This window comes from Manis javanica, chromosome 13 (assembly GCF_040802235.1).
Source record: "Manis javanica isolate MJ-LG chromosome 13, MJ_LKY, whole genome shotgun sequence".
NCBI classification, from domain to species: Eukaryota; Metazoa; Chordata; class Mammalia; order Pholidota; family Manidae; genus Manis; species Manis javanica.
Window position 1 is genome coordinate 23995520 of NC_133168.1, and position 24560 is coordinate 24020079.

The 24560-nt window shown below is 40.9% G+C and overlaps 1 protein-coding gene and 1 long non-coding RNA gene across 9 annotated transcripts; one reads left to right on the plus strand and one right to left on the minus strand.

Annotated features, from left to right (window-relative positions):
- Positions 1-293: 293 nt before the first annotated feature.
- TPBG (trophoblast glycoprotein) lies at positions 294-4540 on the minus strand. Of its 6 annotated transcripts, none has more exons than XM_073219357.1 (2): positions 4405-4540; positions 294-3421 (listed from the first exon to the last, which is right to left on the minus strand). In XM_073219357.1, the coding sequence occupies exon 2, from the start codon at positions 3098-3100 to the stop codon at positions 1841-1843; it is 1260 nt and encodes a 419-aa protein (XP_073075458.1). In that variant the 5' UTR covers positions 3101-3421; positions 4405-4540; the 3' UTR covers positions 294-1840. The 6 variants fall into 6 exon arrangements, with proteins under 6 accessions (XP_073075458.1, XP_073075454.1, XP_017500082.3 ...); XM_073219353.1 differs by lacking the exon at positions 4405-4540 and adding an exon at positions 4057-4332; XM_017644593.3 differs by lacking the exon at positions 4405-4540 and adding an exon at positions 3980-4332.
- LOC118967630 (uncharacterized) lies at positions 3168-24560 on the plus strand. Of its 3 annotated transcripts, none has more exons than XR_012124134.1 (5): positions 3168-3297; positions 4417-4662; positions 4756-4823; positions 22945-23086; positions 24277-24560. It is a non-coding gene; the product is annotated as an uncharacterized lncRNA (long non-coding RNA). The 3 variants fall into 3 exon arrangements; XR_012124135.1 differs by lacking the exon at positions 3168-3297 and adding an exon at positions 3684-3803; XR_012124133.1 differs by lacking the exon at positions 3168-3297 and adding an exon at positions 3889-4023 and having other exon boundaries at positions 24277-24555.

Here is a 24560-nt window from a genome sequence, read left to right on the forward strand (position 1 = left end):
AACTCAGAATAGACAGATTTCTAGTTCTTAAAGTACTATATAATCTCATTTCATTTATGAAAGAAATACAGAAACATAAATTTTATTTCAAATATAAAACACTGTTAAAACATAATAAATTTAAAGGGAAAGAAGGCCCTGTAACTTACTGATACAGGTTTATCTGCACTTTTAAGTTAAGCAATAATGACTGAATTAAAGTCACTTCATATAATAGCCTGGAAATTAATGAAATTTACTTTTAATATTAACTGACAAAATAGTAACCTCTAAAAGAAGCAAATCTTGTCTACTATTCATATATATATATATATATATATATCAACTGAGTAACCAATTATTTTTATTTATACCTAAATGTGATTTATTCTTCTTCTTCACAAAGGTGTATATACTAATACAGAGCCTAGCCAAAAAAAAAGTATCCCCTGGTTCTTCAATACTGAATTGAAAGTAAAAACCTATGACTAGTTGAGACACTTGATTATGCATGTAGATATTTATCTCTGGTTATTTCCTCAAATTCACGTACTATCATGACTATTTTTTAAAACATATTGACAGACTCTCTAATGAACTATCAGCCATGTGCATTCCATTTTAAATGTTTTTTTAAGTATTCTCAAATTCTAGGTTCCAAATCACATTACAGTCTTAGAAAATTTTTTTAAATTCACATTAAAAATTTTTATTTTAGAATATTCTGTCTTTAAGGCACTTTATTTTCATACATTCACATTGTATTTGTTTCATAGTCTGCTCTAAAACCCACAGAACAATTTCATAAGGAGAGTTTTATTAAGTTAATAATTTGTTCTATCCCACCAATTTGTCTAGAAAAAGCTCCCAGTGGTGAATTGTTTATCCTTGGAACTTAAGTCGACCAGCTTTATAATACTCCTACAAACTTGTTTCATGGACAGTATTAACTTTGGGACCTGAAAAGGCTATTCACATGAATATTCAAGTTTTCTACTTGAATACTGAAAGAAGCCACCATCTCAAAACTATTTTCCAAGTCTATTTATATAAGACATTGCTCCAGTTTCATTCTAAGCTGTAACTAATACCTGAATTTTTCAGAACCAAGACCATTCAGTATCATAGTCCCTCTTTTTTCAAATAGCAAACTTGAACACAATTTTAATTCTTTTAAGAATCTTTATTGAATTTTTAACAATTTAATCTGTTGGATCTTGATGCAGTTTATAAAAAAAACTTCAGTATCGTTTCATATAAACTGCATTCAAAAAAGTGATTTGTCAAAGAAGTTACCTGATGTTGCAAGTTATTTTCTGTAATATGCAGAACAGTAAAATGTAAGCATGCTCTCGGATGCAGGTGCTACTGTGTACTATGGAGTTACTTTGAAGAGCTTGCTAAGATCTGCAGGCAGTTTATGGAATGCAATCATTTCCCCATAATTTAGGTACATGAGAATAAAATGGATATTTATGAATAAAGTATGTTTCTCAAAAAGTTGAGGCAGCTTTTGTTAAATGCCATCTGTATGGGTAGGTACGCTTGCTACGCCTTGAACACTGCTAAGAGAAACTGCCAGCCAGGAGCCCATGATCATGCTGAAACTTGAAAAATCCCTCCAAACATGTTGAAGAGTTCCAAGAAAAGGAAAATGGTGAAATACTATGCGCAGCTGTTCATTGTCTTACATTAAAGAACACACCAAGAAACTTTACATAACAAGAGCAAATTTCCTTCACTGGCAGTCAAGGTCAGTGGTGCTACAGTGGAGCGTTTAGGGTGGAGAAAGCCTGAGACAGGATAAAGCTTAAGTCTACATCTCATGCACAGTTGTCTTTGTACAGTCCTCGAATGTTTCTCACACATCCGAGTTAGAACTGAGGTTTGTTAACCTGGGGTCCGCATTGATTTCATATCTGTAATGATACCCTTCCATGTGATCTCTGCAGGCATCTCTGATGTTATGCATCCACTTTTTTATCCCTTTGCGGTTCAAATACAAAACTAGTAGGAAAATGGCGCCTATCAGAGCTAAAACGATACCTAGGAAGACGTAAGAAGTCTGCAGGGATGGAGGGAGCATAGGGTCACAGTCCAGGTCGGAGCTGTTGAGTTCCATGAGAACCCGATTCCTCATTTTTTCCGGGAATGCACAGGTGAGCCTGGCTTTGCCCTGCACTAGCTCTGTCTCCTTAAGCCAGACCACCATGTCTGCCAGGTGGCAGTCACAGACCCAGGGATTGTTGTCCAGGAAGACCCTGACGTGGGGCAGGCCTTGCAACTCTGCCAAGGTGCTGTTATGAAGGACCTTGAGGGCGTTGTCCTCCAGGTGGAGGCTTTCTAGGTGTGTCAGGTTGCGTAAGGACACGTAGGTTAGGCTCACCAGCGAGTTGTTGTGTAGATCCAGGTGCCTGAGACTGGGCAGTTGGGCCAGTACGTCCCGGGGCAGGTAGAGGAAGTTGTTGCTGGCCAGCTCCAGGCGGCAGAGCTGTCGCAGCGCGTGGCCAGCTCGCAGGGCCGCTGCCACCATAGTCTCGACGCTCCGGTTCTGCCCCTCGTCCCCAGGGGACACGATGTGGTTCAAGATCAGTTCCACAAGGGGGCTGGGGGGCGAGATGCTGGCGTTGCTGCTCGCGAAAGCGAAAGGGCTGAGGTCGGCCAGCGGGTTGTGGCTGAGGTCGAGCTGGCGCAGGTTGGGGAGATGCTCGAAGGCGCCGGCGTGCACCAGTTTCAGGCGGCTGCCGCTGAGGTTGAGCGCGGCCAGCTCCGCCAGCGGAGGCTGGCGAGCAAACGCACCGGCCGGGAGCACCGCCAACTGGTTGCCGGTGAGGAAGAGGCTGCGCACGTACGGAGGCAGGTCCGCGGGCACCTCGCTCAGGTTGCGGTTAACGCACTTGACGGTGCGCGCCGCCTCGGAGCACTCGCACGGCGCGGGGCATCGGCCCGGCAGCGGGAGCTGGGGCGACACGGCGGGGCCAGGGACGGACGCGGAGGGGGCTGAGAGCGCCGAAGAGGTCAGCGAGGACGTGGAGACCCAGCCCAGGAGGACCAGCGCCAGCCGCGCCAGCCGCAGCCGCCCGTCCCCGGCGGCGGGGCTCCGGGAGCAACCCCCAGGCATCGCGGCACGGGCCTCCCCGGGGCCGGGCCGGCGCCCGCTCCGAAGGCTCGGAAGCTGGGCCCGGAGGGCGCGGGGCGTCCGAAGAAAACTTTCCCGCCGTGGGAGGGGAGGAGGGCGCCGCGGCCGGAACTTCGCTGACCCTCTCGCCGCCTGGCGTCGCCCTCCCGGGGTCGGCTCCCCGCCCTTCCCTCCGGAAGGTACGCACGGCGGGTCGCGACGCTCGGCTCCGCGCTCCTCCGCCCGCTCCGCTTCCTGCCGTCGCCCCGGGGCGGCCCCGCGCGGCCGCTCCTGTCGCACCTCACGCCGCCTCCGCCGCGGGACCTGGGACGTGAAGGGGAGAAGCGTGAGGGGAGGCGGCGTCCGCAGCTCATCGAGCGCAGGGACCGGACCCGACCGTGCCGAGCCGTCCCCACGCAGGCCCCGAGCCCGCCCTCCGACGGCCCACCCGCAGCCTCCCCGGAGCGGGGAGCGAACCCGAGGCGCCGAGCGCAGGCTCCCGTCCGCCCCGGCCCGCGCTATATATACCCTGCCAGCCTCCCGCCCTCCGTGCCTGTTCGCGCCCGTCCCCCGCTCCTAACTTTCCGCCGAATCGCGGCGCCTTCCGACCAAACTTCTCGCTGCCGCGCGGCCCCTTCCCCCGCCGCCCCCGCGGACGACGTGCCTTCCGGGGGCGCCGCCCCGCCCGCGCGGCTCCCCCGCCGAGGTGGGGATGGGGGGGGGCAGTCTCAGGTTACAGGCGGCTTTGGATCTCTTAGTGCCTTCCCGGGTCCGCGCGAGCGGAGGGCCGCCCCAGCCCGCCCCTCGGGGTCCAGAGGGGGTCCAGGTCATCTCCCAGGGGAAGGAAGAGGCCGTGAGCAACGCGGCGGGGGCGCCCCGGACCTCGGCTCCGCTCCCGCCCGCGGGCGGAGAGGCGCCGTCCCCAGGTTCTCTCCTTCGCGCTGGCTCCCACCGCTCACCCCCGCGACTGGCAGCTCCCGCGTCCCGCCAGCACCGCGGCGGCTTGCAGGCTGAGAGCGGCGCACGCCGACTCTCCGCGCGCCCCAGCGCCTGGCCCGGCCTCCGCAGCTGGGAAAAACCAACCGGGGCCAGGGGAAGGCAGGCCCGCCCGAGGGTCCTCTCCCGCCCGGGGCCAGCTGGGCAGCCCTCCGTGGGGGGACTTAAGGAAGGGACCTTGGGGCCTCTGGCTGTGCGCCTCCTCCTGGTGGAAACTAATGAGGAATGGGCCGGAAAAGGCGAGGGAATCCCTTTCTCTCCCCTCTCCCCGGCATCCTTTGGTGGTTTCTCATTTTGCGTATTGTATTTACCTTGTTGCACAGGAAGAAAACTGCTGGTGAATCTCGTGGAATTCACCCTGGTTCTGGCACGTAGGGCGGTAACAAAATAGATTTAGGCGTAACGGACAACAGCGCAAAGCAGCAGCATAAAGAAATGAGCTGAAAATGTATAGCGGCAGCCCAGCAAGGGGCCAGAGGGATTCAGAAAGTTGACACCGGAGACTGCCAACTTAAGATTGGTGTAATTAATGCGTCCCCACCTGTCCCGCCCCCGCACTTCTTGAAGAGGTACGGATCTTGGGGAAGAGAGAGAGCGAACTTAAAGAGAAAAAATAAGATTAAGGGAGAGTCAGTCTTGATTCATTAACTTTTCTCTCCCAGAATTAAAAGCAGAGGGAAGAAAACGGCAGCCAAAGCATCCTAGAAACAAAAAGGCAAATAGCAACGACGTGAGTCACCCGGAAAGCAAACCTGACCCCCTCACCAGATGTGGCAGCTGTGTGTCAGTGCAAGTCACTTAAACTGGGAAAGCTCAGGGTTTGGGGGGTGGGAAGGAGGGAGGCAGCCCAGGGAGCACATAAGTTTGGTCCAAAAGTCTGTTAACCCCGGGTTGTGAGGGTGGTGGGTGGTGGGTGGTGTGCGACTGGGGTGGGGGAGGAGGTGGAGAGGATGGATCTAGTGAAAGGGACAGATTGAATGATTGTTTTATGGGAGGATCTGTTACGTCGGAGAGGTTGGGGTCCTGAAAACGCTTATCATTAGTCTCTCAGTAACTATGTATCCCCTTTGTCCCAATCAAAATAATGATCCCAGAAGGGTGAGAAGCTCCTGGGTATTCCACGCTTCTTCATTTCAGAGAGAAAAAGCAAACAGTTGGGAACATTAAGATTTGGTAATACTAAAAAAATCAGATAAGGAATGCTGAGGTTGATGTATGTGACTTTAATGTGAAGACAGCTCCAAGTCGCAGGTCAGCTCCTTCTTGAGTACTTTTGTGTGGAGAAGAGTTTGCACAATGAGCAGAAAAAATGGCCCAAATAAGACCTGGAGGGATTGGAAACTGCAGAGATTTGTGGAAGAAGACAGTTTCACTGATTTTCAGGGTTATCTAAATCCCTTTATCTTACTTTTAAAAGTGTTTTGCAACATGAACATGAGATTCTTTGAAAAAGAGTCTCAAAAACTGTGTCATGTTCTGTATCCCGTGTTTCTATGTCTGGGTCGTGGTTATATAAATCTGTGCATGGGTTAAAATTCATAGAACTTTGTACACCTGGAAGAATCAATTTTACTGCATGACAATTTTTAAAAATTACTCATGGGGGAAAACTATAGCAATGTTCTGACATGATATTAATGCAGGTTCTGACTTAAAGAGCAACTGCTATGTTAAGGGGAGTGAGAAACACTTCTGAATTTAGAAAGATAATATGTATATTCTCATCTGATCTTCCAATCAACTCAGCAATATTGATATCATAAGTATTATTGTCTTATTGTTATTGGTGTTTACTGCATTTGACAAATGAAAAAATTGGGACTCTGTGCCAATAATAACTAGCATTGACTGAGTGTTCTTACTTACCAAGCTCTGTGCTGATCACCTTACAGAAATGATGTCATATACTCTTTACAGTAGTTCTCAGGTAAGTCTCTCACCCCAGTGTTACAGATGAGAAAACTGAGGCAAAAATAAGTTATATAACTTTTGCTAATGAGTGGTGGAGGTGGAGACCTGGCCTAAATTTGTCTACATCTCTTATATATCCCACATTCCACCTCTACACAAGGTTAGGGAGTTTGTGCAAAGTGCTGCTCTGCTGTACTTAGGCAGAAATGAAGCCTTCCCCCTGCTCTCCTTCTTCTTCCTTTCTCCCCCTGCCTCCCTGCAGCTGGTATTTGGTTACAGCTGATGAATCAGGACCCCGAAAGTTGGGGTCAATTCTAGCTCCACCACTTACTGTGTGACTGCTGTATACCCTTGTTTCTTTATGACTACTTATAAAACTTCAAGGCATTTCCATGAGAATGAGATACTGTATATAACACACTTAGCAAAATTGCCTGTTATTATTGTACTCTCCTTAATTACTCTTCCTGTTGCCATTTATTCTGAACCCACTCTATCTCTGTAACTATGTTAGTGACAGGAATAAAAGATGAATGGTTTATGGTCTCCTTAAAGTAGAATTTCCAGATTTAGCAAATAAAAATATAGGATACCAATTGAATTTTAATTTCAGATAAACAATGAGTATACTATAAATATGTCCCATGCAATATTTGGGGTGTACTTATACTTAAAAAAATTATTTACCTGAAAATCTAATTTAACAGAGCATCCTTTATTTGATCTGGCAACAAGTGAACTCAACTTGGTGGAAGAAAACAAAAGGTTTCAATGCAGAATATTGAGTGCAGTTCCATGTATGTGTATCTTTCCAATCTCTTCTTTCATATTTTATTTCTGTTTCTGCTGTTTTTTAAATATGAATGAGATCATAGCATATGTATTACTCATGATTTTTCTTATTTTAAAACCACCATGTAACTATGTCCATACATATAGGTATGTTTTCTTCTTTCTTAAAAATTGCAATATTCCATACTGTGGATTGTTATACTGCATTTTTTTTTTAGTTAAGGTATCATTGATATACAATTTTATGAAGGTTTCACATAAGCAAGGGTAGTTTCAACATTCACCCATATTATCAAGTCACCCCACCACCCCTTTGCAATCACTGTCCATCGTGTAGTAAAACGCTATAGAGTCATTACTTGTCTTCTCCATGCTATACTACCTTCCCCATGACCTACCTATATTGTATGTTCTAATTATATTGCCCCTTAATCCCCCTCTCTCTAGCTCCCTACCAGTCTTCATCCACCACCATTTGTGGAGTGTAACCGCCAGTCCCTTTTGGAGTCTGTGAGTCTGCTGCTGTTTTGTTCCTTCATTTTGCTTCGCGGTCACACTCCACAAATGAGGAAAATCATTTGATACTTGTCTTTCTCTGTCCTGCTTGTTTCACTGAGCATCATACCCTCTAGCTCCATCCATGTTGTTGCAAATGGTAGGATTTGTTTTCTTATGGCTGAATAGTATTCCATTGTGTATATGTACCACATCTTCTTTATCCATTCATCTACTGATGGACACTTAGGTTGCTTCCATATCTTGGCTATTGTAAATAGTGCTGCGATAAACATAGAGGTGCATATATCTCTTTGAATCTGAGAACTTGTTTCCTTTGGGTAAATTCCTAGGAGTGGAATTCTCAGGTCAAATGTATTTCTATTTTTAGTTTTTTGAGGAACCTCCATATTGCTTTCCACAATGGTTGAACTAATTTACATTCCCACCAGCGGTGTAGGAGGGTTCCCCTTTCTCTGCATCCTCACCAGCATTTGTTGTTCCTTGTCTTTTGGATGTTGGCATCCTAACTGGTGTGAAGTGTTATCTCATTGTGGTTTTAATTTGCATTTCCCTGATGATTAGTGATGTGGAACATCTTTTCATGTGCCTGTTGGCCATCTGAATTTCTTCTTTGGAGAAGTGTCTGTTCAGATCTTCTGCCCATTTTCTAATCGGGTTATTTGCTTTTGGGTGTTGAGGCATGTGAGCTCTTTATATATATTTTGGATATTAACCCCTTATCAGATAAGTCATTAATGAATATATTCTCCCATACTGTAGGATGCTTTTGGTTCTGCTGATGGTGTCCTTTGCTGTACAGAAGGTTTTTAGTTTGATGCAGTCCCATTTGTTCATTTTTGCTTTTGTTTCCCTTGCCTGGGGAGATACGTTCAGGAAAAAGTTGCTCTTATTTATATTCAAGAGAGTTTTACCTATGTTGCCTTCTAAGAGTTTTATGGTTTCTTGGCTTAGATTCAGGTATTTGATCCATTTCAAGTTTACTTTTGTGTATGGAGTTAAACAATAATCCAGTTTCATTCTCTTGCATGTAGCTGTCCAGTTTTGCCAACATCAGCTGTTGAAGAGGCTCTCATTTCCCTATTGTATGTCCATGGCTCCTTTATCACATTATATTGGGTATATATGTGTGGGTTTATATCTGGGCTCTCTATTCTGTTACATTGGTCTATGGGTCTGTTCTTGTGCCAGTGCCAAATTGTTTTGATTACTGTAGCTTTGTAACAGAGCTTGAAGTTAAGGAGTGTAATTCCTGCAGCTTTCTTCTTCCTTCTCTGGATTGCTTTGGCTATCCAGGGTCTTTTGTGGTTCCATATGAATTTTAGAACTATTTGTTCTAGTTCATTAAAGAGTGCCTTTGGTATTTGATAGGGATTGCATTGAATCTGTAGATTGCTTTAAGCAGGATCACTATTTTGACAATATTAATTCTTCCTGTCCATGAGCATGGATGTTATTTCCATTTATTGATGTCTTCTTTAATTTCTCTTATGAGTGTCTTGTCGTTTTCGGGGTATAGGTCTTTCACCTCCTTGGTTAAGTTTATTCCTAGGTATTTTCTTCTTTTTGATGCAATTGTGAACGGAATTGTTTTCCTGATTTCTCTTTCTGCTAGTTTATTGTTAGTATATGCAACAGATTTCTATGTATTAATTTTTATACCACATTTTTTAAAACTGTATTGAAAAATATTTAGATAAGTAATTACTTTTTTAAAGAAGTTTCCTTCAAGTGAGAAAAGCTTACTATAAGCAATTCTATTTTGATTGTCTTATGCATTTAATTATCTTAAATTATCATACTTGCCTTACTCCTAACAGCTTGACAACTTTTTGTGCATGATGCTATTCACATGCTCTAAGCAGATCAGAGGATTTCAGACCACGTTTTTTTCCCTATTTATTCTTCCATTCCAAAATAAAATATAAAAAGGATCTGAATGTCCTAATGGAGAAGAACCAATTTAGTGTATTTCAACAGGTCACTTTGTAGCCTCCAAGAAAATGTCCCTGCACTATCATTTATTTAGCAGATTGCTTTTACAAAAAACATTTTTTCTTCTAATGACCCAAGGGGAAGTCATTAGCAAATTATTGAAATATTGCTAAGCCCTGGGAAGGCAAGGAATAATGTTGTCTAAAAAAAAAAAAAGGGTGAATAATTATGGAGACCCTCACAGTAACTAGCAGAGAGAAGCCATGTGGTCCAGCTAGACAAACATCATTAAAACTAGTTAATTTTTGTCTCTGCCTTAAATTAGCAAAGGAATTGGTAACAGTGATATAATTCAAACATTACTTACCTGATGAAACCTTCTTCAGACAGTCTCCCCACTCCACCCCTGATCTTACATTTACCACATTTTGTAATTGTTAGACAGTCTGCCTCCACCACTAGATTGCGAGTTATTTGACAGCAGGGATTTTTATCCTCTCTACCTTTGTATCCCAAGCACATTGAATAAGTGGAGGGCATGCAGTAAGGTCATAAAAAGTTAAACACTTTGAAAGTGGAATGATCCTGTAATGTTAGCTATTTGGAAAGTTTTGTAGATTACTATTTTTTTATTTACCTTTCAATATTTTCAAGTCTGAAAGACTTCTAAAATAAAATCAGATAATGGTAAACATAGGTAAATCAAGCACCTATGTCATAAAACCAAGAACCAACACTTAAAACCAGAACAATCAACTTGAGGATCAATTCAGAAACAAAAAATTATGTGTATACACTCATGGAAAAATGATTTTTAAAGATTCATGATTAAAAAGAAAATTCTTCTCAAGACTTGATTTCAAATCACTTTAGAAAGAAATGGGCTTCTTTTCTGAGATAGGTAAACTAAAGTAAGATATAAACTAGAGAATGGGTCCAGTAGTATATATTTATTTATGAGTCAGTACATTGGGGATTGGAGCTAGTAAAAGAAAAATATAATGAAAGTGTTTCAAAATTCACTGGAGATTAAATAAATACTTGAGAAAGAACAAGCTAAAAGGCTGTAATAGACTAGAGAGATTTAACTGGGTGGAAATATGTAATTCTTCAAGGTTGAGAAAATATTGAAAAGTAAATAAAAACAAATAGTAATCTAAAAAACTTTCCGAATAGCTAACATTACTAAATAAAAACAAATAGTAATCTAAAAAACTTTCCAAATAGCTAACATTATGGAATCATTCAACTTTCAAAGTGAGAAACATATATATACATACATACATACATACATATATATGTGTATATATATATATGTGTGTGTGTAAATACAACTAATTTCTCTTAAATTCTAGCCTGTTTATAAGTAGGTGGAAGTCTATTACCACTTCAGTAGATCTTCTAGTATACTTATATGCACACATTTATATGTTATACTACCTATTATTTATTATTTATTATTTTATTTTCCCTTTATAATTATAGTTTATCCTATACGTACGGCATATAAAAATTCAGTATATTATTCAGTATATAAAATTCATGTGTGAAGGTACATTTTCTATAAAGAGAGAGATTTATAAAATACTTGTTTTAAGAAGCACACATTTTTTTAAAAGATTGAAAACAGCCTATACAGATATTTAAAAGGCAGAATCTATAAATCTTTGTGGTTTATTCAGCACCGAGTTGTGAATACAGACATTTGTAATTCTAAAAATTGTAACATTATGGATAACTTCTGTATTTTAAATGACAAACAAGGGAAATTCTAAATTGAAGGGCCAAATTTGACTCTAAGGAGGCTGAAAAATACCTAGATTAAAGGATAGAACAGTGAACTTGCTCACTTAAAGAGAAACCTGGCTTAGTTTGTTTAAATTATTGTCTTTTCAAAGGAAATTTTGATATTTAAATCAGCCGTGTTATCTAATACATTTTTTTCTAATGTAAGTTAATTCAACTTTGAAAATCTCATTAAAGATTTTCCATTTCTCTAGTCCTTGCCCAAACTAGGTTCTAAACCAAAACTGGGATTCAGCCAACAAATGGGAGCAGTTGCACCATCCAAATTCAATTAATTTCAATTAAATTTAATACAGTTCAATAAATGTTTATTAATGTACCTTTTTTTATGACATTCACTTTGTCTTCCAAACAGAGCCAACTCCAAAGCCAGAAATTTTCCTAATCCTGGCCCACTGACAGGCCATCTATTGCATGTCTATGGCAGAGATTCAGCAGATAGGCTTGGGCCAAGGCTTGGATACATGACCCAGTCTTCTCTAAAGTATTTTTTTTTTTATTTTTTATTTTTTATTTATTTATTTTTTTTTTGAGAGGGCATCTCTCATATTTATTGATCAAATGGTTGTTAACAACAATAAAATTCAGTATAGGGGGGTCAACGCTCAATGTACAATCATTAATCCATCTCAAGCCTAATTCTCGTCAGTCTCCAATCTTCTGAAGCATAACGAACAAGTTCTTACATGGTGAACGAATTCTTACATAGTGAATAAATTCTTACATGGTGAACAGTACAAGGGCAGTCATCACAGAAACTTTCGGTTTTGATCATGCAATATGACCTATAAACAATCAGGTAAAATATGAATATTCGTTTGATTTTTGTACTTGATTTATATCTTGATCCCACATTTCTCCTATTATTATTATTATTTTTATTTTTAATAAAATGCTGAAGGGGTAGGTAGATGCAAGATAAAGGTAGAAAACATAGTTTGGTGCTGTAAGAGGGCAAATGTAGATGATCAGATGATCAGGTGTGTGCCTATGGACTAAGTTTTAATCCAGGCTAGACAAGGGCAGCAAGACATCCATGGATGCAGAAGATTTCTCTCAAAGCAGGGGGGGTGAGGTTCTGAGCCTCACCTCTGTTGATCCCCAAATTCTCACCTGATGGCCCCCCTGCGACTGTGCCTGTCTTAGGTTGTTCCTCCCTTGAGGAATCTTACCCGTCTCTGGCTAACCAGTCATCTTCCGGGGCCATACAGGGAAATGTAAAGTTGGTAAGTGAGAGAGAAGCCATATTGTTTGCAAAGGTTAGCTTTTTACTTCTTTGCAGATTTATGCCCTGTGGCTTCTATGCCCAGCACTTGTCTCGAGGTATCTTTACCACCTGGAGGAATTATGATACTCGGTAAATTTGATATGAGGCACGAATTCTATTTAAGGGTTGTAATTAGGAAGGAAGAAGAAAAGCTATAGATGTAGCATATGAAGGAAACTTGGGAGGATTGATTATTTCTTTGACATATCTTCTTGTATAGTACCTTAAGTATGTATAGGTTTTAAACTACTAACTAATTTGCACACACATATTAACATAATATGTTATGGTGACATAAACAAAGCAAATCTATACTTACCATCCATCTCCAGTGAAGCCAAGAAAACCATTCAGGCACCCTAGGCATTTGCGAAAACCTATCCACGACACGATGGACATTGTCCAACTGTACTTGAACCATCAGACAAATTAAAGCAGCCCATTTCTGGGATCTGTTCACATCCCATATGTTCTTTTAACCATAGATAGTCTATAGTCATGAGATTTTGGAGTGCTACAACTTGCACCCCTCCTAACTCCTGGTTGAGTTCCAACAGTACAGATCCGGTCAAATTCGTTGTCTCACTGTATGCACATGCCAGCCTAGACATCTCCCTCCTCATTCTTATGGCAAGTCCAGGAGACAGTGGGCTGGATGCAGCCACAACCGCAGCATCGTCCGGATCCCTGTGGAGGCTTTTTGATGATCATCCCCCGGCACAAGTCCTCCAGAGAGTGCTGATGCCGGAAGCTCCTCCTCATATCGTATCTTAGTTCATTTTCTGGGTATCCAAGCTAGGCCTTGATCTTCTGCATAGAAACAAACAGACCCTTTGCCCACACTTTGACATGCCCTCTATACCACTGTGCAGAACTCACTGGAGGTCAGCACACAGTAACTGCTTTTTTGTTTTTTTTTTTTTAAATTAAGAGAAAGGAATATTATCAGAAAAGAGTACCTCCATAGCTGATCATCTGACACCCTTTAAGTGATCAACATTAAGGATATTTAAAGCATGCGTTGATCTTTGATTTACCAATAGTTTTATCCTGTTAAGGAGTAATCCCCCTTTTCTTTCTTTCTTTCTTTTTTTTTTTTTTTTTTTTAATTTTTAATCTACACTTACATGAAGAATACTATGTTTACTATGCTCTCCCCTATATCAGGTCCCCCCTAACAACCACATTACGGTTACTGTCCATCAGCTTAGCAAAATGTTGTAGAGTCACTACTTGTCCTCTCTGTGTTGTGCAGCCCACCCTCCCCTTGCTCCCTCCCCCCCATGCATGCTAATCTTAATATCCCCCTTCTTCTTCCCCCCACTTATCCCTCCCTGCCCACCCATCCTCCCCAGTTCCTTTCCCTTTGGTACCTGTTAGTCCATTTTTGGGTTCTGTAATTCCACTGCTGTTTTGTTCCTTCAGTTTTTCCTTTGTTCCTATACTCCTCAGATGAGTGACATCATTTGGTATTTCTCTTTCTCCGCTTGGCTTATTTCACTGAGCATAATACTGTCCAGCTCCATCCATGTTGCTGCAAATGGTTGAATTTTTCCACTTCTTATGGCTGAGTAGTATTCCATTGTGTATGTGTACCACATCTTCTTTATCCATTCATCTACCGATGGACATTTAGGTTGCTTCCAATTCTTGGCTATTGTAAATAGTGCTGCGATAAACATAGGAGTGCATCTGTCTTTCTCAAACTTGATTGCTGCGTTCTTAGGGTAAATTCCTAGGAGTGGAATTCCTGGGTCAAATGGTAGGTCTGTTTTGAGCATTTTGATGCACCTCCATACTGCTTTCCACAATGGTTGAACTAATTTACATTCCCACCAGCAGTGTAGGAGGGTTCCCCTTTCTCCACAGCCTCGCCAACATTTGTTGTTGTTTGTCTTTTGGATGGCAGCTATCCTTACTGGTGTGAGGTGATACCTCATTGTAGTTTTAATTTGCATTTCTCTGATAATTAGTGATGTGGAGCATCTTTTCATGTGTCTCTTGGCCATCTGTATTTCTTTTTTGGAGAACTGTCTGTTCAGTTCCTCTGCCCATTTTTTAATTGGGTTATTTGTTTTTTGTTTGTTGAGGCGTGTGAGCTCTTTATATATCCTGGACGTCAAGCCTTTATCGGATCTGTCATTTTCAAATATATTCTCCCATACTGTAGGGTTCCTTTTTGTTCTATTGATGGTGTCTTTTGCTGTGCAGAAGCTTTTCAGCTTAATGTAGTCCCACTTGCTCATTTTTGCTGTTGTTTTCCTTGCCCGGGGAGATATGTTCAAGAAGAGGTCACTCATGTTTATGTCTAAGAGGTTTTTGCCTATGTTTTTTTCCAAGAGTTTAATGGTTTCATGACTTACATTCAGGTCTTTGATCCATTTTGAGTTTACCTTTGTATATGGGGTTAGACAATGGTCCAGTTTCATTCTCCTACATGTAGCTGTCCAGTTTTGCCAGCACCATCTGTTGAAGAGACTGTCATTTTGCCATTGTATGTCCATGGCTCCTTTATCAAATATTAATTGACCATATATGTTTGGGTTAATTTCTGGGGTCTCTAATCTGTTCCACTGGTCTGTGGCTCTGTTCTTGTGCCAGTACCAAATTGTCTTGATTACTATGGCTTTGTAGTAGAGCTTGAAGTTGGGGAGTGAGATCCCCCCTACTTTATTCTTCTTTTTCAGGATTGCTTTGGCTATTCGGGGTCTTTGGTGTTTACATATGAATTTTTGAATTATTTGTTCCAATTCATTGAAGAATGTTGCTGGTAATTTGAGAGGGATTGCATCAAATCTGTATATTGCTTTGGGCAGGATGGCCATTTTGACGATATTAATTCTTCCTAGCCATGAGCATGGGATGAGTTTCCATTTATTAGTGTCCCCTTTAATTTCTCTTAAGAGTGACTTGTAGTTTTCAGAGTATAAGTCTTTCACTTCTTTGGTTAGGTTTATTCCTAGGTATTTTATTCTTTTTGATGCAACGGTGAATGGAATTGTTTTCCTGATTTCTCTTTCTATTGATTCGTTGTTAGTGTATATGAAAGCTACAGATTTCTGTGTGTTAATTTTGTATCCTGCAACTTTGCTGTATTCCGATATCAGTTCTAGTAGTTTTGGAGTGGAGTCTTTAGGGTTTTTTTATGTACAGTATCATATCATCTGCAAATAGTGACAGTTTAACTTCTTCTTTACCAATCTGGATTCCTTGTATTTCTTTGTTTTGTCTGATTGCCATGGCTAGGACCTCCAGTACTATGTTAAATAACAGTGGGGAGAGTGGGCATCCCTGTCTGGTTCCCGATCTCAGTGGAAATGCTTTCAGCTTCTCGCTGTTCAGTATAATGCTGGCTGTGGGTTTATCATATATGGCCTTTATTATGTTGAGGTACTTGCCCTCAATTCCCATTTTGCTGAGAGTTTTTATCATGAATGGATGTTGAATTTTGTCAAATGCTTTTTCAGCATCTATGGAGATGATCATGTGGTTTTTGTCTTTCTTTTTGTTGATGTGGTGGATGATGTTGATGGATTTTCGAATGTTGTACCATCCTTGCATCCCTGGGATGAACCCCACTTGGTCATGGTGTATGATCCTTTTGATATACTGTTGAATTCTGTTTGCTAATATTTTATTGAGTATTTTTGCATCTACATTCATCAGGGATATTGGTCTGTAATTTTCTTTTTTGGTGGGGTCTTTGCCTGGTTTTGGTATTAGGGTGATGTTGGCTTCATAGAATGAGTTTGGGAGTATTCCCTCTTCTTCTATTTTTTGGAACACTTTAAGGAGAATGGGTATTATGTCTTCTCTGTGTGTCTGATAAAATTCCGAGGTAAATCCGTCCGGCCCCGGGGTTTTGTTCTTGGGTAGTTTTTTGATTACTGTTTCAATTTCTTTGCTTGTAATTGGTTTGTTTAACTTTTGTGTTTCTTCCTTGGTCAGTCTTGGGAGGTTGTATTTTTCTAGGAAGTTGTCCATTTCTTCTAGGTTTTCCAGCCTGTTGGCATATAGGTTTTCATAGTAGTCTTTAATAATTCTTTGTATTTCTGTGGAGTCTGTGGTGATTTTTCCATTCTCATTTCTGATTATGTTGATTTGTGTTGACTCTCTTTTTCTCTTAATAAGTTGGGCTAAAGGCTTATCTATTTTGTTTATTTTCTCAAAGAACCAGCTCTTGGTTTCGTTGATTTTTGCTATTGTTTTATTCTTCTCAATTTTGTTTATTTCTTCTCTGATCTTTATTATGTCCCTCCTTCTGCTGACTTTAGGCCTCATTTGTTCTTCTTTTTCCAGTTTTAATAATTGTGATGTTAGACTATTCATTTGGGATTTTTCTTCCTTCTTCAAGTGTGCCTGGATTGCTATATACTTTCCTCTTAAGACTGCTTTCGCTGCATCCCACAGAAGTTGGGGCTTAGTGTTGTTGTTGTCATTTGTTTCTATATATTCCTTGATCTCTATTTTGATTTGTTCATTGATCCATTGATTATTTAGTAGCACGTTGTTAAGCCTCCATGTGTTTGTGAGCCTTTTTGTTTTCTTTGTAGAATTCATTTCTACTTTCATACCTTTGTGGTCTGAAAAATTGGTTGGTAGAATTTCAATATTTTGGAATTTACTGAGGCTCTTTTTGTGAGCTAGTATGTGGTCTATTCTGGAGAATGTTCCATGTGCACTTGAGAAGAATGTATATCCTGTTGCTTTTGGATGTAGAGTTCTATAGATGTCTATTAGGTCCATCTGTTCTAGTGTGTTGTTCAGTGCCTGTGTGTCTTTACTTATTTTCTGCCCGGTGGATCTATCCTTTGGGGTGAGTGGTGTGTTGAAGTCTCCTACAATGAATGCATTGCAGTCTATTTCCCTCTTTAGTTCTGTTAGTATTTGCTTCACATATGCTGGTGCTCCCGCATTGGGTGCATATATATTTAGAATGGTTATATCCTCTTGTTGGACTGAGCCCTTTATCATTATGTAGTGGCCTTCTTTATCTCTTGTTACTTTCTTTGTTTTGAAGTCTATTTTGTCTGATATTAGTACTGCAACCCCTGCTTTCTTCTCACTGTTGTTTGCCTGAAATATGTTTTTCCATCCCTTGACTTTTAGTCTATGCTTATCTTTGGGTTTAAGGTGAGTTTCTTGTAAGCAGCATATAGATGGGTCTTGCTTTTTTATCCATTCTATTACTCTATGTCTTTTGATTGGTGCATTAAGTCCATTTACATTTAGGGTGACTATTGAGAGATATGTACTTATTGCCATTTCAGGCTTTAGATTCGTGGTTACCAAAGGTTCAAGGTTAGCTTCTTTAGTATCTTACTGCCTAACTTAGCTCGCTTATTGAGCTGTTATATACACTGTCTGGAGATTCTTTTCTTCTCTCCCTTCTTATTCCTCCTCCTCCATTCTTCATATGTTGTGTGTTTTGTTCTGTGCTCTTTTTAGGGGTGCTCCCATCTAGAGCAGTCCCTGTAGGATGCCCTGTAGAGGTGGTTTGTGGGAAGCAAATTCCCTCAGCTTTTGCTTGTCTGGGAATTGTTTGATCCCACCATCATATTTAAATGATAGTCGTGCTGGATACAGTATCCTTGGTTCAAGGCCCTTCTGTTTCATTGCATTAAGTATATCATGCCATTCTCTTCTGGCCTGTAGGGTTTCTGTTGAGAAGTCTGATGTTAGCCTGATTGGTTTTCCTTTATAGGTGACCTTTTTCTCTCTAGCTGCCTTTAAAACTCTTTCCTTGTCCTTGATCCTTGCCATTTTAATTATTATGTGTCTTGGTGTTGTCCTCCTTGGATCCTTTCTGTTGGGGGTTCTGTATAATTCCATGGTCTGTTCGATTATTTCCTCCCCCAGTTTGGGGAAGTTTTCAGCAATTATTTCTTCAAAGACACTTTCTATCCCTTTTCCTCTTTCTTCCTCTTCTGGTATCCCTATAATATGAATGTTTTTCCTTTTGTATTGGTCACATATTTCTCTTAGCATTGTTTCATTCCTGGAGATCCTTTTATCTCTCTCTATGTCAGCTTCTATACGTTCCTGTTCTCTGGCTTCTATTCCTTCAATGGCCTCTTGCATCTTATCCATTCTGCTTATAAATCCTTCCAGGGATTGTTTCACTTCTGTGATCTCTTTCCTGACATCTGTGATCTCCTTCCGGACTTCATCCCACTGCTCTTGCATTTTTCTCTGCATCTCATCCCACTGCTCTTGCATTTTTCTCTGCATCTCATCCCATTGCTCTTGCATTTTTCTCTGCATCTCTGTCAGCATGTTCATGATTTTTATTTTGAATTCTTTTTCAGGAGGACTAGTTAGGTCTATCTCCTTCTCAGGTGTTGTCTCTGTGATCTTTGTCTGCCTGTAGTTTTGCCTTTTCATGGTGATAGAGATAGTTTGCAGAGCTGGTACAAGTGACCGCTGGAAGAGCTTCCCTTCTTGTTGGTTTGTAGCCTTTTCCTGGGAGAATAGCGACCTCTAGTTGCTTGTGCTGAGCAGCTGTGCGCAGACAGGGCTTCTGCTTCCTGCCCAGTTGCTTTGGGGTTTATCTCCGCTGCTGCTGTGGGCTTGGCCTAGCTGGGGCTGTTCCTCTAAAATGGTGGAGCCCCGTTGGAGGGGGAGCGGCCAGGAGGCTATTTATCTCCGTAAGGGGCCTCTGTGCTCCCTGCTGCCCAGGGGATTAGAGTGCCCAGAGATCCCCAGATTCCCTGCCTCTGGTCTAAGTGACCTGTCCTGCCCCTTTAAGACTTCCAAAAAGCACTCTCCAAACCAAAACAACAACAGCAACAATGAGAGAGGGAACAAAAAAAAAAAAAAAAAAAAAAAAAAAAAAGGAAAAAACAAGCGATTTTTTTTTTTTTTTTTGTCCTCAGTTGCCGGTCCCAGGCACCCGCTCACTGGTCCTGCTGCCCTGTCTCCCTAGCACCAGGGTCCCTGTCTTTTCAAGGCTTCCAAAAAGCACCCACCCACCGGTCCCGCAGGGAAGGAACGCTCGATATTCTTTGTCCTCAGGCACTGGTCCCAGGCACCCGCTCACCAGTCCCACCGCCCTGCCTCCCTAGCACCGGGGTCCCTGTCCCTTCAAGGCTTCCAAAAAGCACTCGCAGAAAAGAGAAAAAAAAAAGGGGAAAAACGCGCGATTTCCTCTGTCCTCAAGTGCCGGTCTCAGGCACCCGCCCACCGGTCCCGCAGGGAAAAACGTGGGATATTCTTTGTCCTCAGGCGCCGGTCCCAGGGACCCGCTCACCAGTCCCGCCACCCTGCCTCCCTAGCACTGGGGTCCCCGTCCCTTCAAGGCTTCCAAAAAGCGCTCACCAAAAAGAGAAAAAAAAAAAAAAAAAGGGGAAAAACGCGCGACCTCCTCCGTCCTCAGGCACCGGTCTCAGGCACCCGCCCGCCGGTCCCGCAGGGAGAAACGCGGGATATTCTTTGATCTCTGGCGCCGTTCCCAGGCACCTGCTCACCGGTCCCGCCACCCTGCCTCCCCAGCAACGGGGGCCCGTCCCTCTAAGGCTTCCAAAAAGCGCTCACCAAAAAAAAAAAAAAAACCGCTCCGGTTTCTCTCCACCCGCCGGGAGCCGGGGGGAGGGGCGCTCGGGTCCCGCCAGGCCGGGGCTTGTTTCTTACCCCCTTCGCAAGGCGCTGGTTCCTTGCAGGTGTGGATGTGGTCTGGATGTTGTCCTGTGTCCTGTGGTCTCTATTTTAGGAAGATTTTTCTTTGTTATATTTTCATAGCTCTATGTGTTTTGGGGAGAAGATTTCCACTGCTCTTCTCACGCCGCCATCCTGGCTCCGCCCCTCTCTCTAATGTATTTTATAAGTCTTATCCAGTGAGCTAAATAGTTCAGTAAGTTGCCTGCTAGCACTGCTTGAAATATTCAAAGCCAATAAGTGAATATTTATCAGATTTAGTTTAGATGCTCATAGAAAAGCCCAGGAAGAAAGACTGAAGATACTATGTATTTTGGAATAGAAATCTATCACATCACCTTGGCAGTGGAAAAAAAAAAAGTTAAAGTTTAATGAGGGGGACAAAATCAAGCCAGTGTCAAACCGTACGGCATGAACTGTGTCTGTGATGGTAGAATAAAGGCGTGTGTAGACTGCTTACCAAAGGATACCTACACTGAACTTGAGCAAAAGCCTGCTGAAGGGATGTGTGGCATCCGGAGGTGCTTGGACCCAAGAAAAATTGATGTGATGACATTTGCAAAGGGGTGATGTTACAAAATAGTTCACAACTAGCATGGCACTGACACCGATCAATACATGTTCAATAATCGGACCTGTAAAAAACCAGTAGCGCTTTGTTGGTACAAGCTGCCTGATAGAAGCATGCATATGAGATACGTGAGAGAGATATGTCATAGAGGTTTCTAATAATCTTAACAACTACTCTCTGCAGAATGGACAATCACTCTAAATCATTCCATAACTTCCAAGCTTTACCATAAAGAATTGGAAGCGTCTTTAAAATAAGAAAATGGCCAATAGTTATAAATGAACTGAGTTTATTCATTATTTTAGCTAAATAACTTTGGAGTGTATGATGATTCCTTCTAGGCACTACACTGAGAACTGAGGATGCAGTGGTGAATAAAACAGACACAGGCCCTGTTTTCATGGAAACTTGTTGCCACTAGTTTATCAAATCAGTTAACTCTAGTGTGGGAAATCTAGTTTTTCTTTTAACCAAGTTAAAATAGTTCTTATTAATAGAAAACGCACAACAACAGAGAATAGTGTAACAGAAATCTGTGTACCTACTAATCAACTTTACAAATTCTAACATTTGGCTTCTTTTCAAATTTTCTTTTGCGTATCATTAAACTGTAGAACTTGGCAAGTTCTGACTTATGTATGTACCCTTGAAACCATCATTACAATCAAGAAAATGAACATACTCTTCACCCCCAAATGTTTCCTCATGACCTGTCATAATTTCTTCATCCATATATCACCTCCACCCCAACCCATGCCATGGAGCCATTAATTTTATTTCTGTCCCTAAAGTTTGAATTTTCTAGAATTTTATATCATTGGAATCATACAGTATGTACTCTTTTTAATCTGGTTTCTTTCACTCAGCATATTTAATTTGAGTTTTATCCATGTTGTTAGGAGTATCCATAATTTAGTCCCATTTTCTTGCTGTGTAGTATTCCATGGTATGGATATAGGACATTTTCTTTATCCCTTTATCTGTTGATGGACATTTGGACTGTTTCCACTTTGGGCCTACTACATATAAAGCTCTGATAAACTTTCATATTTAGGTGTTTGTGTGTACATATGCTTTCATTTCTTTGGCTTGCTTGTGGGTAAATACCAAGAGATGGAATACTTAGGTCATATGGTTGATGCATTTAAAAATTTTCCAGGAATTACCAAACTGATTTCCAAAGTATGGATATACCATTTTATATCATCACCAGCAGTGAAAAAGAGTTCCAGTAGCTCCATATCCTTCCAACACTTGATATGGTTAGACTTTAATTTTACATATTCTAAAAAGTGTGTAGTGGTATCTTATTTTGTTTCTAATTGATCAATAATGTTTAGCACCTTTAGTGTTCTTATTTGCCACCTGTGTATCTTCTTTCATGAAGTATCTGATCAATTAATTTGCCCACTTAAATAATTAGGCTGTTTGTTTTGTTATGACTGAATTTTAATTAAGAGTTCTTTACCTGTATATTGTAGCTACCAAGAGTTAATAACAAATAAGAGTTATACACCTAGACAAATACTGCTGATATTCCAGATTTAAAAGAAAAGGAAGTAAGTTAGAGATAAGAATGGAAGTACAGCATAGAGAATATAACCAATAATATTGTAATATCTTGGTATGATAATGGGGTAACTACACCTATTGTGGCAAGCATCTAGTAATGTATACAATTATCCAGTAACTGTTGTACGTCTGAAGCCAACACAATGTTGTTTATCAACTTTATTGCAATAAAAAAATTAAAAAAATAAAGAATCCTACAACAACAATCCAAGCAACAAACTGGCAATTGTAAAGGACAAAAAAATCTGATTTCAGAATTTTTTTCTGCTCTCTTAGATGCTTGAAGAATTCAGAGCACTATGACTAGCCTGAGTTTTTAAAAGTAATTTATTACATATAATGCATTTAAATACTTAAAAATTCAAAAGTGACAGAAAGGTATACAAAGGGAAATGTCTCTTTCCACTCTTGTCGCTCAACTATCCAGTTAATATTCCATAGGCAACAAACTTTTATGAGGTTTTCATGAGTCTCCTTCCAGTTATATCTTATGCACATGTATGCAAATTCATTGTCACAAATATTTGAACACTGCACATTGTTCTGCACTTTATTTAACTGAACCATAATGTCTCAGAGATTATTTCTTACAAGTATAATAAGTCTTTTATGGGAAAATGGTATCCATTGCACAGTGTGCTAGCTCTTCATTGCTATGCAATAAACCACCTCAAAACTTAGTGGCTCAATCCACCAATTCTTTATAAGTATGGCCTGTCCATCTGCAGGTAGGCTGAGGATTGGATGATTTGGGCTGTACTTGGTTAACAGACTGCTAATCTGGGCTTGTTCATGCTTCTACAAATTGACTGGTGTGCTTTACTCTAGGTTAGGCTTGATTAGAATACCAGATTTGAAGACAGTTCTGCTTCAAATGACTATTAACTTCTTCCGAAGGCCAGTGGAAGAACCTTGGTACATTCTTCTCCTGACAACGGTAGAAGCACAAGAGCAAGCAAGCCTAATCCATGTAAGTCCCTTTTAAAATATTGCCTCACCTCATCTGTCAGCCTGCATTCACCGAAAACAAATTACCTGCAAAAGCCAGGAAACAGGAATTACACCCCATCCACAGTGGGAGAGCGCTGCAAAATGACCTCGCAAAAGGCTTATAAAGAGGAAAGTCTGAAGAAATGGGCTATTGATGCAATCTACTGCAAACTGATATGCCATAATTTATTTAAATAACCCCTTATTGGAAGGTTTTTAGCTTTTTGTTACTACAAACAGTGCAGCAATGACTAATGAGTGCATACATGATGTTCCACATATGCCAGAATATCTCTAGGATAAGTCCTTAGAAGTGGTTTAAGGATATGGGCTTTTGCAATTTTGATAGGTACTGCCAAAAAAGAAATATAAATGGTTTTAAACTTAAAAAATATTGTGAACCTCACATGTATCAGGGTTTCAGCATATGAATTGGGGGTGGTAATGTAGGCAGATATGAAGTCTATAGCATTTAATTTATTTCAAACTTAAATTTCAATAGGCACTGTTGAGAGATTATTACAACAATTTATATTCACACCAGCAGTGTTGGGAGTATGTTATCAATTGTTTCAATGTTTGCCAATCTTGCACATGAAAATGTAATCCTTCTATAGCTCTACTTTGTATTTTTATTTAATTTTAAGTGAGGTTGACAGTCTTTCTGTGTGTCTAAAAATAATTTATATTTTTTCTTAAATTCCATCTGTTAATACCTTTTGTCCATTGATTCCAGTGGATTTTCTTCTTTTCCCAATTATTTGTTTGTATTTTAAAAATTCACACTTTATTAAATTAATGGCACTTTCAAAAGTTATCTTCTCTTAATTAAGAACAAGAAGAACCATAGGCCAACCAGATCACTAAGAGAGAGTCAGTGAAAGAAAGAGCTACTAAGAGCTCTCCTGAGGTTGTAACATATCTCAGAGACTGCCCTCAAAAACTACCCGTGCTCAAATTTGTAAATTTAATTTCTTAGCTCCGGCTGCCATAACTAGATACCATGGACTGGGTGACTTGAACAATGTAAATTTATTTCTCATAGTTCTAGATCCTGGGAAGCCCAAGGTCAAGGTGTAACCAGAGTAGGTCACCTACAGATGAAAGGGCCTCTTGTCTTACAGGCAGCCACCATTTCTAATGTTCACATGATCTCTTCTTTGTGTGCAGGCAGAGAGAGGAAGCTCTTCTTAATAAGGATGCTAACCTCATCATGGAGGAACTACCCTCATGACTTCATCTAGACCTAATTAACACCCAAAGCCTCACCTCCTAATGCCATCACACTCTGGTTAGGGCTTCAGCATATGAACTGGGGCGTGGGAGGAGTGTTGATGATTACCAAGTCAGTCTGTAACATTTACATTCTTTAAAATTTTATTAAATAAAGCAATTCATTTTAATTATTATATATATATGTTCTTATTTCTTCTCTTAGTTATAATTAAATTTGT